This window comes from Nicotiana tabacum, chromosome 24, assembly GCF_000715075.1.
Source record: "Nicotiana tabacum cultivar K326 chromosome 24, ASM71507v2, whole genome shotgun sequence".
Lineage (NCBI taxonomy): Eukaryota > Viridiplantae > Streptophyta > Magnoliopsida > Solanales > Solanaceae > Nicotiana > Nicotiana tabacum.
The window spans coordinates 16,099,039-16,116,381 of record NC_134103.1 but is presented as its reverse complement, the minus strand read 5'-3'; the positions used below and the strand labels follow the sequence as shown (position 1 = coordinate 16,116,381).

Here is a 17,343-nt window from a genome sequence, read left to right as displayed (position 1 = left end):
GGGCCGATAAGAGGTAGAATTACGATGCGTAATCTTAAATAGTTCGCATACCTCCCTCATCAAGTGGCTGTTCAGATTTGCATCATTGTCTATAATGATAGTTTTAGGAATACCAAAACGACAAATAATGTAGGAATGCACGAAGTCCACCACCGCTTTCTTGGTGACGGTTTTGAAGGTGACTGCTTCAACCCACTTTGTGAAATAATCAATGGCAACCAAGATGAATCTGTGCCCATTTGAAGCTTTTAGCTCGATTGGCCCAATGACATCCATACCCCAGGCAACGAACGGCCAAGATGCTGACATAAGATGCAACTCTGAAGGCGGTGCATGAATCTGGTCACCATGTATCTGACACTGATGACACTTCCGGACAAAACTGAAGCAATCATTTATCATGGTCATCCAGTAATAACCTGCTCAGAGGATTTTCTTTGCAAGGACACATCCGTTCATGTGAGGTCCACATACTTTTGAATGCACTTCGTTCATGATCTTTTCAGCTTCTAAGGCATCTACACACCTCAAGAGATTCAGATCTGGAGTTCTTTTGTACCAGATTTCTCCGCTCAAGAAGAAACCGCTGGCAAGCCTTCTAATGGTTGTCTTTTGGTCTCCACTAGCCTGCTCGGGATATTTCTTTATTTTCATTAACCTTTTGATATCATGATACCATGGCTGAACATCTGGTTCGATTTCAATTGTATTAAAATCACCATGCTTTTATCGAATTTGGATTTCCAGCAGGTCAATATGGACATTGCCCGGATACGGCAGCATTGAGGACAAAGTAGCTAATGCATCAGCTAATTCGTTGTGGAATCGAGGAATATACCCGATCTCGACGAACTTGAATCATTTGCTAAGATCTTCCACATGTTGCCTATATGGGATAAGCTTGATATCTCGAGTTTCCCATTCACCTTGGGCATGCCGAATGATCAAATCTGAATCTCCCATGATTAACAATTCTTCCACATCCAAATCAACTGCCATATTCATGCCCATAATCCAGGCTTCATACTCAGCGGTGTTGTTGGTACAGAAGAATCGAAGTCGGGTTGTGGCCGAATAGTGCTTACCATTGGGCGAAACCAAAATTGCCCCAATCCCAACACCTTTTGCATTTACATCTCCATCAAAGAATATTTTCCAAGCATTGGTGTTTTCTGGAATTACTTCAACTGAATTTACTTCCTCATCTGGAAAGTAAATACTTAGGGGTTGGTATTCATTATCAACTGGGTTCTCAGCTAGATGATCCGCCAAGGCTTGAGCTTTCATCGCTGTACGGGTGACATAGACAATGTCGAACTCAGTGAGCAGGATTTGTGTCACGCCCCAAACCTAGGAGCGATACAAGCACCCGGTGCCTCACCTAACCTGGCGTACCAAATTGTGACTAAGGGATTCTGAACACATAATGTCATACTTTGGCCATGGGGCCACCTTGCAAGACAATTTGCTAAGCAAAATATAAAACTGAATGGAAACTAGCGCTAACTAAACATCAATATAAAGCTAGGCCGAAAAGGCCGTCATAGCTACGACAGCTGACAAACCACCAAATTATACATACCAGGCCTACAAACCCAACATACTGTACTAACCAACAGGACATGTCTACAAGCCTCTACTAATAGATATATTGTGATCGGAACAGGGCCCCGACCTACCCATAACATATATACAGATATACATACATAAGATGCACACAAAAACCTAGACCCGATAACTCCGAAGGATGTGGAGCTTACCGATCAGGCTAAACTCTGGAAACACCTACTGAGGAGGTCTACTCGTCTGTCTATCTGAACCTGCATGCATGAAATGCAGCGTTCCCGGAAAAGGGACGTCAGTACGAAATAATGTACCGAGTATGTAAGGTAATAACATAACTGAAAATCGAAACTGAACTGATAATATAATAACTGGAAGTAACTAGGAGTCAAAGATGATCTGGAGATATACTTACCTGCTGATAGTGACTAAACTCCTTCAATATAGTAAGTAAAATAATTGTACGGCCTTATAAGGCTCGGTATATATAACTGCTCTGCCATAGTAGGCTCGCTCATAGGCGCTCGGCCATACTAGGCTATGTATCTCGACCATGCTGGGCTCGCTCATAGGCGCTCGGCCACAGTAGGCTCGGTATATAACTTTTCATCTGATCAGAGGTTGCCCAATAGGGGCCTGCCCATCGATTATAGCTCGATGGTAATGAAAATACTGTAATACTGTATATATAGGCTTGCTGCTCTCTTGACTGGAAGAAGACAATACTAAAATTGAATATAGAGTCTCGATAAGGAATAATATTGTAACTTATGAAACTAGAATAGTGTGAATAAATTCATGAATATGAACTTCTCTTTTTGTCTCATTACTAACACATGTAGCTACGAGATCATGCCAAAATGAAGGAAGGCTTAGCCTTAATATACCTTATCACAATCTTTCCAATCACCAAGTTGAACTCACCTCTTTGCACCTTAATCTACAAGAACGATAATAATACTATCATTAAGTTACGAAAGGTACAACTATCGCACAATGAACGACAAACTTATTTTGTATTAAAACGGGCAGCATCTCCCCTATAATCCTTACTTCCTCCAAATTCAAGATAACACCAACAATACAAGAACAGAACAATAACAACATATATACATCATTTTCCAGCCCTATATACACTATCAAATACTACAAAACAGCCCAACACACCCCAATCTCTTCGTACACAAAACGACCACCGTAGTAGTGTCAAATGACCCGAAAATGTTATGACGAACGACCAGCAAACCACCCTACATTTATATGGTGTTTCTACACCCCCTTACTCCTCCAAAACTCCACAAAACAGTAGTAAAACACGCAGCCCAACAGCAACACAAAACAATCCGCTACAAGTGAATAACTCGAACTCACGGCTTCCGATCACCGTCCCGTGAGTTCTCACAAGTATAGAACGACTTACCATGAATTTATAGAAGAAAAACTGGATGAAAGAGAGCAGTAAACTCACCTTATTTGTTGGATAACTCAGCTCCTATCTTGGTTCTTCAAACTCCAGGTTTTACCTCCAATTAGAACTTGAAAGGGAGAGAAAATCAATTAGGGTTTGTGGGAAAATTTTGGGAGGATTCTTTGCAGAGCTTATGTCTGGTTATTATGCTCTATTTTAAGTCTAATATATGAAGAAAATAGGCCTTTAAAAGGCCTCTTTGGACGACCCGAAATGGCCCATTTTTGGGCTTTCATTTAAGCAAGTAGGTGACACACCTACTTGTCACCTAGTAGCTTGCGCAGTATCGCAAAAATGCCCATATCTCATTACTCCGATGTCATATTGACAAACGGTTTAATGCATTGGAAATTAGACTCATAGATCTTTAGTTTGATGGGTGGAACACCCCATAACTCTAATTATATTGTGAGAAAATTGCAGTTACATTTGACCCAAAGTTTCAGTAAAACGTATGAATGTAACTTGTGATGACTTTCATCGACTTTTGTTCCACAATTCGCTTGACATTAAAACATAACACACGGATGTCATACGACTAATATAAATCATAACATAATCTCCTTATCATGTTAATCACCCTAGTCTCACCCCAAAGGTACATGTTATAACATTCCCAACTTGTCGACTTTCGACGAAACATTATTTTATTCAATTGCTTTAGCTTCTGAACTGTCCAACCCTCTTTGTACTTGTTGTTCATGATCTTCAATATTTGTAACCTCATAGGTAACATGATTAACTTACTTTATATACTTTTAAATATTATCTCATTTTTGGTCCTACATTAGTTTGCTTACGACGCATTTTTACGTACAAAAATATAGGGTGTAACATCACGCCCCCCTTGGGAACATTCATCCTCGAATGTTTACTCTTAGAGACTTTGGAAACTTTTGCCAGAGTATCCTTCGTACACTAGGTTAAAACCAACCTGCACGCAGCCAGAAACATACTATGCATGCCACATATGGCCAATCTTTATAAATAGCAGCAATTTGCCTCACCGACCGTAAATCATAAATATTGAAAGTGAAAAATAAAAGCTTACCTGATGACCTGCTAGCCTACATAGAGCTATGTTGTAGCATCCCATCTCGAACCATATCTTCAGTTTGAAATAGGTGGGGGTATTTAGACTTCATTTCTTCCCTCCGATTCCCACGTCATCTCTTCTACATTCTTGCTCCTCCATAAAACCTTCATGGAAGCTACCTCCTTATTTCGTAGCTTGCGGATTTGTCGGTCTAGGATGGCAACTGGAATTTCCTCGTATGACAAGTCCTCTGTAATCTGTACATCATCCGTGGGCACCACTCGGGTAGGATCGCCAATGCACTTCCGTAGCATAGATACGTGAAAAATCGGATGGACAGACTCCAATTCTGAGGGCAACTCTAGCTCATAAGCTACTTGGCCCACTCTCCGAATGATCCTATAAGGCCCAATATACCGTGGGCTAAGCTTGCCTTTCTTGCCAAACCTCATCACGCCCTTCATAGGTGATACCTTTAAGAATACCCAGTCATTAATCCTGAACTCTAAGTCTCGTCGCCGCACGTCAGAATATGACTTCTAACGACTCTGAGCTGTCAAAAGTCGCTCCCGGATAAGCTTTACTTTCTCTATGGCCTGCTGAACCAGGTCTGGCCCATGTAACCTAGATTCTCCAACATCAAACCACCCTATAGGAGATCTGCACTTACGCCCATACAAAGCCTCGTACGGAGCCATCTGAATACTGGAGTGGTAACTGTTATTATATGCAAACTCGACAAGAGGTAGATGTTCATCCCAACTTCTTTTAAAATCCAACACACATACTCGTAACATATCCTCGAGCGTCTGAATTGTGCGCTCGGCTTGTCCATCAGTCTGTGGATGAAAAGCTGTGCTGAGATTCACCTGAGTCCCTAGACCTCTCTGAAATGACCTCCAAAAATGTGCTGTAAACTGAGCCCCACGGTCAGATATAATAGAAACCGGTACTCCGTGTAGCCACACTATCTCCTTAATATATAACTTTGCATAATCTTCTGTTGTATATATAGATCTGACCGGTAGGAAGTGAGCTGATTTCGTGAGCCTATCGACTATCACCCATATGGAATCGAACTTACGATTAGAACAAGGTAAACCCATGATAAAGTCCATACTTATCGCCTCCCATTTCCATGTCGGGATCTCTATAGTCTGCATTAGCCCTCCGGGCTTCTGGTGCTCTACCTTCACTTGCTGGCAACTAGTACATTGGGCGACAAACTCAGCAATGTTCTTCTTCATATCGTTCCACCAGTACACATCCTTAATGTCATGATACATCTTCGTCGATCCAGGATGGATGGAATACCATGAATAATGTGCCTCTGACATAATCCTGTCTCGTAGCCCTGCTACATCTGGAGCACACAAACGACCCCTGTATCTGAGAACCCCATCTCCCTTGAGCTCTAACAATGGCTTCTTCTGTTGCGGAACTCGCTCTCTCAACTCGACCAACTCTAGGTCCTCGTACTGCCTTTCCTTGACTTCAGCTATGAGGGATGATTTTGCAGTGTTTTGGAATACAACTCCACCATCCTCAGAATCTACTAACCGAACCCCCAACGAAGCCAATTGATGAATCTCTCTAGCTAATTGTCTTTTCTCGGGCTCTACATGTGCTAAGCTACCCATAGATCGGCGACTTAAGGCATCTGCAACAATATTAGCTTTCCCTGGATGGTAGAGAATGTTAACATCGTAATCTTTCAATAACTCAAGCCATCGCCTCTGTCGCAAATTCAACTCTTTATGCTTGAAGATATATTGTAGGCTTTTATGATCAGTAAATACATCAACATGAACACCATATAAATAATGCCGCCATATCTTAAGTGCATGGACAACCGCAGCTAACTCGAGGTCGTGGGTCGGATAATTCCTCTTGTGCTTCCTCAACTGCCTTGAAGCATAGCAATTACCTTCCCATGTTGCATCAGGACACATCCTAACCCGACACCTGATGTATCACAATACACGGCATAACCCTCTAGACCCTCTGGAAGTGTTAGAACTGGAGCTGAGGTCAACCTGTTCTTAAGCTCTTGGAAACTCCGCTCACAAGCCTCTGTCCATTGAAACTTAGTTTCTTTCTATGTCAACTTCGTCAATGGTGCCGAAAGGGAAGAAAAACCCTCTACGAACCTCCGATAGTATCCTGCTAAGCCTAGAAAGCTACGAACCTCTGTCGGAGTGGTAGGTCTAGGCCAAGATTTCACGGCCTCAATCTTCTGAGTGTCCACCTTTATCCCTTCATCCGATACAATATGCCCCAAGAATGCTACAGACTTCAACCAAAACTCACATTTAGAAAACTTAGCATACAACTTACGATCACGGAGGGTTTGGAGTACCGCTCGTAGGTGGTCCGCATGCTCATCCTCTGAACGGGAATAAACAAGAATATCATCAATAAATACTATCACGAATAGATCTAAAAATGGCCAGAATAGGCTATTCATCAAGTCCATAAATACAGCGGGTGCATTAGTCAACCCGAAGGACATGACAAGGAACTCGAAGTGGCCATATCGGGTCCTGAAGGCTGTCTTCAGAATATCTTTTTCCCGAACTCTGACCTGGTGGTACCCCGACCTCAAATCTATCTTTGAAAAGCATCTAGCCCCTGCAACTGATCAAACAAGTCATCGATCCTTGGAAGTGGATACTTATTCTTAATAGTTACCTTGTTTAGCTGTCTATAATTGATACATATCCTCAGCGAGCCGTCTTTCTTCCGCACAAATAGTACTGGTGCACCCCAAGGTGAGGTACTGGGCCTGATGTAACCTTTCTCCAGCAAATCTTTTAACTGCTCCTTCAATTCGCCAGGTGCCATTCTATACGGAGGGACGGATATTGGTTGAGTTCCTGGAAGCAAATCGATGCTAAAATCAATCTCTCGCTCTGGAGGAATACCTGGAAGCTCATCTGGAAACACATCTGCATACTCTTTGACTACGGGAATAGACTGAAGTGTAGATATCTCAGCATCTGCATCTCTAACTCGCACAATATGATAAATGCACCCTTTTGCGATCATTTTCCTTGCCTTCAGATAGGAAATAAACCTACCTCTGGGTGTTGGTGTATTACCTACCCATTCAAGGACTGGCTCACCCGGAAAATGAAATCTGGCTGCCTTTGCTCGGCAATCAACTGTGGCATAGCAAGCTGCCAACCAGTCCATGCCCATGATAGCATCAAAATCCATCATCTCTAGCTCAACTAGGTCAGCTGAGGTTTGACGACTACAAATTGTCACCGTACAACCTCGGTAAACCCGTCTAGCAATAATTGATTCTCCGACCGGTGTAGATACCGCAAAAGGATCACTTAGTATTTCAGGCACTATACCAAACTTCCTCACGACAAATGGGGTAATATACGATAAAGTAGATCCTGGGTCTATCAAAGCATAAGCATCGTGAGAGCAAATGGTTAATATACCCGTCACAACATCTGGTGAAGACTCCTGGTCCTGTCGACCCGCTAAAGCATAGATACGGTTCTGATTACCACTTGAACTGGAACCTCTACCTCTGCCCCGACCTCTACCAGCCGAAGACTGAGACTCGCGCCCTGAAGGATGCACGGACATAGATGATCCTGTTGCTGAACTCGCTGGTTGTGCCATTCCCCCCGAATCTCTATTTGGGCAATCTCGCATCATATGCCCTGGACGCCCACATGTATAACAAGCATCAGAACCTGCTCGGCATTGGCCCAAGTGTCCTCTACCACAGATGTCACACCGTGGAGGAAATGACCATGTCTGCGCAGATCCTCGCTGTCGCTGCAAACCCGACGCCCGTGAGCTCTCACCTGGTCCTGACTGATTATAGCGGTCATACCTGTAACCCTGTAACTGAGGTGGCGGAGGCCTAGGTGGCCGTCCGAAGTACTGGGTCCTATAACTACCCTGATATTGCTCCTGAGACCTGGGAAATCTCATCCTCTTACGTTGCCCTTGCTCAGCCCTTTTTGTACCCTGCTGCCGATGCCTACCCCTTTCTATATTCTGGGCGAATGCCTGAATCCGGGAGATATCCATACTATCCTGCAATGCAGCGGTGGCACATGCCTCGGTTAACTCTGGGGCTAACCCTGCTATAAACCTGTGAATCTTGTCCCGCATAGTAGCAACTATGGATGGTGCATATCTGGCCAATGAGTCAAAACGGAGACTATACTCTCGAACACTCATATTACCCTGCTTGAGGGCTAGAAACTGATCGACTCGAGCCTGTCGGATCTCCCGTGGTAAGTACTGGTCAAGGAAGGCATCTGAAAAATTCTCCCAAATAGTTGGAGGTGCATCACGTCCCCTGGACCTCTCCCATCCCTCATACCAAAGGATGGCTATATCTCGGAGTCAAAAAGCTGCTAGCTCAACTGCCTCTTTCTCCGTGGCATGCATAACACGAAAGATCCTGTGAAGCTGATCTATGAAATCCTGCGGGTCCTCCCTCTGATCTGTCCCCGTAAACTCTGGGGGACTCAAAGCAATAAACTCTCGGACCCTTGAACTCTCAGACCCCTCAGAAGTTCCTGCACTAGCTGATGCCCTAGCCTGTTGCTGGGTAGCTACCAACTGTGTCAACAAATGCACCGCACTCCTTAAGTTCTGATCTGATGGAAGTGGAGGGGGAACTGGATGTGCGGTTTCCCTAGGAATCTCCGTAGTTGGTGGAGGAGCCGGTAATGGCTGAGTAGGGGTCTCACCTTGAGCCTCAGACTGGGCCCCATCTACTGGGGGTACCCTGCTGGTCCCCTCACCTGCTGCTGTATCTCTCCTCTGGCTAGCCGTAGTCTTCCTAGTCACCGTCATCTGTGCATGCAAACACCAACACATAAGTTTAATTCAAATTTCCTATAACTCAGTTCTGTAGCACGATTTAGATTTCAAAGAAGGGTAACCAACTCCTAAATGCCCTGTAGTGCCCTGCTTATATAATGTGGTGCACAACACATCTATAAACAAGACCCTACTAGACACGGCTTGTAGACTCCCTAGGACAGAACTGCTCTGATACCAAGTTTGTCACGCCCCGAACCTAGGAGCGATACAAGCACCCGGTGCCTCACCTAACCTGGCGTACCAAATTGCGACTAAGGGACTCTGAACACATAATGTCATACTTTGGCCATGGGGCCACCTTGCAAGACAATTTGCGAAGCAAAATATAAAACTGAATGGAAACTAGCGCTAACTAAACATCAATATAAAGCTAGGCCGAAAAGGCCGTCATAGCTACGACAGCTGACAAACCACCAAATTATACATACCAGGCCTACAAACCCAACATACTGTACTAACCAACAGGATATGTCTACAAGCCTCTACTAATAGATATATTGTGATCGGAACAGGGCCCCGACCTACCCATAACATATATACAGATATACATACATAAGATGCACACAAAAACCTAGACCCGATAACTCCGAAGGATGTGGAGCTTACCGATCAGGCTAAACTCTGGAAACACCTACTGAGGAGGTCTACTCGTCTGTCTATCTGAACCTGCATGCATGAAATGCAGCGTTCCCGGAAAAGGGACGTCAGTACAAAATAATGTACCGAGTATGTAAGGCAATATCATAACTGAAAATCGAAACTGAACTGATAATATAATAACTGGAAGTAACTGGGAGTCAAAGATGATCTGGAGATATACTTACCTGCTGATAGTGACTAAACTCCTTCAATATAGTAAGTAAAATAATTGTACGGCCTTATAAGGCTCGGTATATATAACTGCTCTGCCATAGTAGGCTCGCTCATAGGCGCTCGGCCATACTAGGCTATGTATCTCGACCATGCTGGGCTCGCTCATAGGCGCTCGGCCACAGTAGGCTCGGTATATAACTTTCCATCTGATCAGAGGTTGCCCAATAGGGGCCTGCCCATCGATTATAGCTCGATGGTAATAAAAATACTGTAATACTGTATATATAGGCTTGCTGCTCTCTTGACTGGAAGAAGACAATACTAAAATTGAATATAGAGTCTCGATAAGGAATAATATTGTAACTTATGAGACTAGAATAGTGTGAATAAATTCATGAATATGAACTTCTCTTTTGGTCTCATTACTAACACATGTAGCTACGAGATCATGCCAAAATGAAGGAAGGCTTAGCCTTAACATACCTTATCACAATCTTTCCAATCACCAAGTTGAACTCACCTCTTTGCACCTTAATCTACAAGAACGATAATAATACTATCGTTAAGTTACGAAAGGTACAACTATCGCACAATGAACGACAAACTTATTTTGTATTAAAACGGGCAGCATCTCCCCTATAATCCTTACTTCCTCCAAATTCAAGATAACACCAACAATACAAGAACAGAACAATAACAACATATATACATCATTTTCCAGCCCTATATACACCATCAAATACTACAAAACAGCCCAACACACCCCAATCTCTTCGTACACAAAACGACCACCGTAGTTGTGTCAAACGACCCGAAAATATTATGACGAACGACTAGCCAACCACCCTACATTTATATGGTGTTTCTAAACCCCCTTCCTCCTCCAAAACTTCACAAAACAGTAGTAAAACATGCAGCCCAACAGCAACACAAAACAGTCCGCTACAAGTGAATAACTCGAACTCACGGCTTCCGATCACCGTCCCGTGAATTCTCACAAGTATAGAATGACTTACCATGAATTTATAGAAGAAAAACTGGATGAAAGAGAGCAGTAAACTCACCTTATTTGTTGAATAACTCAGCTCCTATCTTGGTTCTTCAAACTCTAGGTTTTACCTCCAATTAGAACTTGAAAGGGAGAGAAAATCAATTAGGGTTTGTGGGAAAATTTTGGGAGGATTCTTTGCAGAGCTTATGTCTGGTTATTATGCTCTATTTTAAGTCTAATATATGAAGAAAATAGGCCTTTAAAAGGCCTCTTTGGACGACCCGAAATGGCCCATTTTTGGGCTTTCATTTAAGCAAGTAGGTGACACACCTACTTGTCACCTAGTAGCTTGCGCAGTATCGCAAAAATGCCCATATCTCATTACTCCGATGTCATATTGACAAACGGTTTAATGCATTGGAAATTAGACTCATAGATCTTTAGTTTGATGGGTGGAACACCCCATAACTCTAATTATATTGTGAGAAAATTGCAGTTACATTTGACCCAAAGTTTCAGTAAAACGTATGAATGTAACTTGTGATGACTTTCATCGACTTTTGTTCCACAATTCGCTTGACATTAAAACATAACACACGGATGTCATACGACTAATATAAATCATAACATAATCTCCTTATCATGTTAATCACCCTAGTCTCACCCCAAAGGTACATGTTATAACATTCCCAACTTGTCGACTTTCGACGAAACATTGTTTTATTCAATTGCTTTAGCTTCTGAACTGTCCAACCCTCTTTGTACTTGTTGTTCATGATCTTCAATATTTGTAACCTCATAGGTAACATGATTAACATATTTTATATACTTTTAAATATTATCTCATTTTTGGTCCTACATTAGTTTGCTTACGACGCATTTTTACGTACAAAAATATAGGGTGTAACAATTTGCCATTTTGCTAACCTTCCCGTGGGCATTGGTTTCTGGAATATGTACTTTAGAGGATCCATTCTAGTTATGAGATACGTGGTGTAGGCCAAAATATAATATCTGAGCTTCTGGGCGACCCAAGTTAGGGCGCAACAAGTTCTTTCCAACAAAGTATACTTGGCTTCATAAATGGTAAACTTCTTGCTCAAGTAGTATATGGCCTTCTCTCTCTTCCCGGTCACATCATGTTGCCCCAGGACACAGCCAAAGGAATTTTCCAAGACTGTCAGATACAAGAACAAAGGTCTTCCTAGCTCGGGTGGAACCAACACTGGCGGATTTGACAGATATTCTTTGATCTTATCAAAAGCCTCTTGACATTCTTCTATCCATTTGATTGTTGCATCTTTCTTCGGCAACTTAAATATGGGCTCACACGTAGTAGTAAGCTGAGCAATGAACCTGCTGATGTAATTCAATCTCCCTAGCAGACTCATGACCTCTTTCTTGGTTCTCGGAGGTGGAAAATCCCGAATAGACTTTATCTTTGTCGGATCTAACTCAATACCCCTCCGGCTGACTATAAACCCCAAAAGTTTCCTAGATGGAACTCTGAATGCACATTTGGCTGGATTCAATTTCAAATCATACCTGCGCAGACGCTCAAAGAAATTTCTCAGATCTCGCACATTGCCTTCTTGTGTTCTGGATTTAATGATCACATCATCCACATACACCTCAATTTCCCGGTGCATCATGTCATGGAAGATGGTAGTCATGGCTCTCATGTAAGTTGCCCCGGCATTTTTTAAACCGAATGGAATGACTCTGTAACAATAATTTCCCCACGGCGTGGTGAAAGTCGTCTTTTCTTCATTGTCCTCGTCGATCAGAACCTAGTGGTACCCAGCATAACAATCCACGAAAGATTGTATCTCATGTTTGGTACAGTTGTCAACAAGAATATGAATGTTTGGAAGTGGAAAGTTGTCCTTCGGACTTGCTTTGTTCAAATCCCGATAATCAACACACACTCGGGTTTTCCCATCTTTCTTCGGAACTGGGACCACATTAGCCAACCACGTGGTGTATCGGACTACCCGAATCACACCAGCTTTTAATTATTTGGTGACTTCTTCTTTGATCTTATCACTGATTTCCGTTTTAAACTTTCTTTGCTTTTGTTGTACAGGTGAGTAACCAGGATAAATTGGCAATTTATGTACTACCAAATCAACGCTCAAACCTGGCATATCATCATAGGATCATGCAAACACATCCTTGAATTCAAACAAAAGTTATATCAATGCATACCTAGTTCTTTCATCGGCGTGAATGCTTATCATGGTTACTTGGACCTCTTTTGGACTGCCCAAATTAATTGGCTCGGTTTCATTTAAGTTTAGCTTAGGCTTATTCTCAAATTGTTCCAATTCTCGATTTATTTCCCTAAAAGCCTCATCTTCATCATATTCTTGATCTTGATTCATTATTTCACAGTTAGACAGCGTTTTAGGATCTGGTCATGAAGTCCGCAAGCATGTCAGGTTATTTAAGTCCGCATTATTAGAACTGAAAAGGAAAAGATAAGAAAAATAGCAAAATTAGAATAAAGAAAAAGGAAAAATCCATTGATAATGAAATATTGATTTCATTTCATTGAATTGAAGATAAGAGGGTTTACATCGAAATCAAAAGACAATAAAATAAAATCATTCGAGTTACACCCTAAAATAACTCGTAATGTAGAAAGAATAGCAAGACTGGACTACTGAGATTCCCGCCTGACAGGGAATGGGGTAGCTTTCCAATTCTGAAGCTTGGAATTTGGCCCCATGTATAACACCTCAGCAGTGATTGTTCCTTCCCCCAGCTAGACCATGTGGGACTCATACAACAATCGTTTTATGGCTTCACAAATATCCTTAATCTCTTCGGCCGTGAAGGCCTCTTCTTCTTCTTTTACATATTTGGGATCAATAAATGACTTGGCGAGATGCGGAACGGGCTGAGGAAGGACCCACCCATTTTTCTTCCGCTCATCAGCCCATTTTCTATCGGCCTCTGTAGCTCAGAAACCTAATCCGAAGAACTTCTCATTGGCGGTTGATGTAACAGGCTCTATGATGCCTTCTAGATATACCCTGATCCCCTTTCCGGGCTTGTACCCATGTTTAATCATTTCAGTGGCGACCATGACCGATGCATTAGATAAGCAAGATTGAGGGAATGGGGCCCCTTCTTTGCATTGATCAACGATCACAATTTCAAAGGCTTGGTAGACAATGTGCTCACTTCCTTCTCTAGCTTCGAGACATGGGACTGGAGGGTCCCTGTAAAAGGACTGTACATCCTCCCCGTGGACAACAATTTCTTAGTTTTCATGTTCAAATTTGACCATTTGATGAAGAGTGGATGGCACAGCTCCTGCAGCATGAATCCATGGTCTTCCTAGGAGAAAATTATATAAAATATCCATGTCCAGAACCTGGAAAGTTACTTCGAAATCTGCAGGGCCAATGGTCAAAATCAAATCAATTTCCCCTATTGTGTCTCGTTTGATTACATCAAAAGCGCGCACACATACATTGTTTGGTCGAATTCTTTCTGTTCCAATTTTCATCCTCTGGAGCATTGAGAGAGGGCAAATGTCAACCCCAGACCCGCCATCTAGCATGACTCTCTTCATATAATAACCTTCGCATTTGACAGCCAAGTGAAGGGCTTTGTTGTGGGTGGCTCCCTCTTGGGGCAAATCATCACGGCTGAAGGAAATCCTATTAACTTCAAAGAATTGTTCAGCCATTCTCGCCAGTTGTTCAACTAAAGTTTCAACTGGGACATATGCCTCGTTCAATGTTTTCAGGAGTACCTTCTGATGTTCATTTGAGCTAATAAAAAGAGATAAAAGTGAAACCTGGGAAGGAGTCTTACTGAGTTGGTCAATTATTGCATATTCCGAAGTTTTCATTTTTCGGAAAAAATCTTCTACTTTCTCAGCACTCACAGGCTTCTTAGGTGGAAACCGTTTATCCTTGCTCAGTTTTAACATCGTTTGCTCTTCTGGGTTATGGTACTTCCTAGGTTGGTTCATTTCGTTCACCTCTCCCATAATCTCTTTCCCCTTGTAAGTAACCACTGTTTTGCTATAATTCCAGGGGACTGCAGTGGGGTCTCTCATAGGGCTCTGTGGTGCGCGGCTAATAACCACGGGCTCATTCAGCCTTGGTGAAATTACCGGCCCCCGCGCCACATAAGTCCCTTTTGGCACATACAACTTTGGCACATTTAGCATGACTTTCCTCTGCTCAAATCTTTTGGGAGTGTTCAACATGAGTTTTTCTTTCCTTGGGGCCCTAGGAACATAGAGAATTGCGTCCTTAGCAAGTGCTTCCCCATTATTTGTTTCTGCAACTTGAGGAGTTAGATTGATTTTCTTCTCATTTCTGGCTTGTTTCACCGCCGCTTTAGGTCTTGCCTCTGAATCAGCAATGGCGATGATAACTTTCAAAGCTGGATAAAACTCTTTACCATCACAAATCATTCCAATGACCGTCCCGTTGTTGTGAGCCGGTAATGGATTGTTAATCACATTGGGGACTTCCTTGTCCCTCAGCACCACTCGTTTTTGTTCTATCAAATTCTCAACGGCTCTCTTAAGAGTCCAACAATCCTCCGTATCATGACCCTCTGCCCCCGAATGATAGGCACACCTAGTACCGGGCCGGTATGATGGAGATTCTGGATTTTGCCGGTTTGGAGGCACAAGTTACAATAGACCTATCTGGACTAATTTTGGAAATAGGCTAGAGTAGGACTCACCAATATGGGTGAAGTCGTTTCCCCTAGGATGCTCACGAGGGTGTGTATTATGTTGGTAATTATTTTGTGGGGGACGGGGGTTATATGGAGCTTGGTAAGGATGGTTATATCTGGGAGGTAGAGCTCAGTTTTGGTTGTAGTGTTGTTGTGGCTGTGTATAAGGTTGGGCATTCATCACCGCATAGGGAGGCGGTGCCACGGCATATGCTGCATCTTGATGAGGGTAGTAGTGTCGTGGGGTTCTGGAAGGCAGGTAAGAATGATCGCGAGATTGATGGGGGCCTCTCAAACCTGAAGTCATCATGGCTCCTTCTTCCCTCTTCTTTCGATTTGCTAAACCTCCCGAGCCGTTCTGGGTGGCTTGGGAGGTGGATCTCAAAGCAGATTGACTTATGATTCGGCCAGTTTTCAAGCCATTTTCTACCATTTCTCCAATTTTTGTGGCCTCTGCAAAAGGTTTGCCCATTGCAGATATCATGTTCTAAAAGTAATCGGCCTCTTGGGCCTGCAAGAAAACATTGACCATTTCTACCTCATCCATAGGCGGTTTCACTCTAGATGCTTGCTCACGCCACTTGATAGCATATTCACGGAAGCTTTCTGCGGTTTTCTTCTTAAAATTGGTTAGAGAATTCCTATCTGGAGCTATATCAATATTGTATTGAAATTGCCTGACGAAATCTGGGGCCAAGTCATCCCATATATGCCAATGGGAGATGTCCTGATCTATGTACCATTCTGACGCAATTCCCGTCAAGATCTCTCCGAAATAGGCCATCAAAAGTTTTTCTTTTTCACCTGCCCCTCTCAGCTGATTGTAATATCTTTTCAAATGAGCGATCGGGTCTCCGTGCCCGTCGTAATTTTTGAATTTTGGCATTTCAAAACCAACGGGCAAATGAACATGAGGAAACATACACAGATCGGAGTAGGAGACACTCTTTTGGCCACTCAGGCCTTGCATGTACTTCAAACTTTTTTGAGGCTTTTCATCTTCTGAACCATCTCTTCTTGCTCGGGGTTTCTCATAGCTCTTTCCTGTTCCATAGGAGACTCAAACTGCGGGAGCTGAGGGAAAGAGTTTGGGGTAACATGAGCGTTGTCTAGCTAAAATTGCGGGACTTGAAAAGTGAAAGCTGAAGGCTCGAAGCATGGCCTAGGAACTGTTGGTTGTGCCGTAGTAGAGACTGGTGGTGTGGTGAATAATGTAGAAGGTACCCCTGAAAACGGTGCCTGGGGGCGAACCTCAGAAGGCATATCGGTGAAATTGGCCGATATAGTGGGGTAACCAAGCAGGATGAATGGGTTTGTTACGAGGATGGGGACATTAGAGATTCCACTCGTTTTGGGAAGCAGTTCAGGAAATCTGGGGATTATACTGGGCGGTTCTTTGCCATTAGACCAAGCGTCCCACATTTTTAACATACGGACGCGTAGCCTCCTATTTTCCTCAGTGGCTGCGGACTCTGACTGTGGAATAGCCAATACAGGACTATCCTCAGGCTCAATAATTGGTAGATGACTTTCAGAGGCCATAGGAACACTGCCTTTAGATCTCGTGAAGTAAGGATGGGAAGCCAGATTACCACAAAACCAACCACCTAAACAGGACTTTTGATATTTGCACACACAACAACCTGGTTAGTTTGAGATATTTAACAGATAAGGAATCGCATATTGGGGATGCAATGCACTTAAACAATTAAATGTTTCTAAATATCTTTGCAACGGCTGTATATTTTATCCCGTCTTTACTATCTCTTTTCTCAAATTTCGAATCCTGATTTCTTTTTCCTTCCCTTATTGCTGTTTTTGCTCTTTTATTTTTCACTCTTTTTTCTTTCTTGTTCACTCAATTTTCCTTCTTTTTCTCTCTTTTTCTTTATTTTT

The 17,343-nt window shown here is 42.8% G+C and overlaps 1 protein-coding gene across 1 annotated transcript; it reads right to left on the bottom strand.

Annotated features, from left to right (window-relative positions):
* Positions 1–13,702: 13,702 nt before the first annotated feature.
* LOC107774305 (uncharacterized) lies at positions 13,703–15,931 on the bottom strand. The gene is made up of 3 exons (XM_016593801.2): positions 15,745–15,931; positions 14,120–15,372; positions 13,703–13,975 (listed from the first exon to the last, which is right to left on the bottom strand). The coding sequence occupies exons 1-3, from the start codon at positions 15,929–15,931 to the stop codon at positions 13,703–13,705; spliced, it is 1,713 nt and encodes a 570-aa protein (XP_016449287.2).
* Between the last annotated feature and the right edge of the window lie 1,412 nt (positions 15,932–17,343).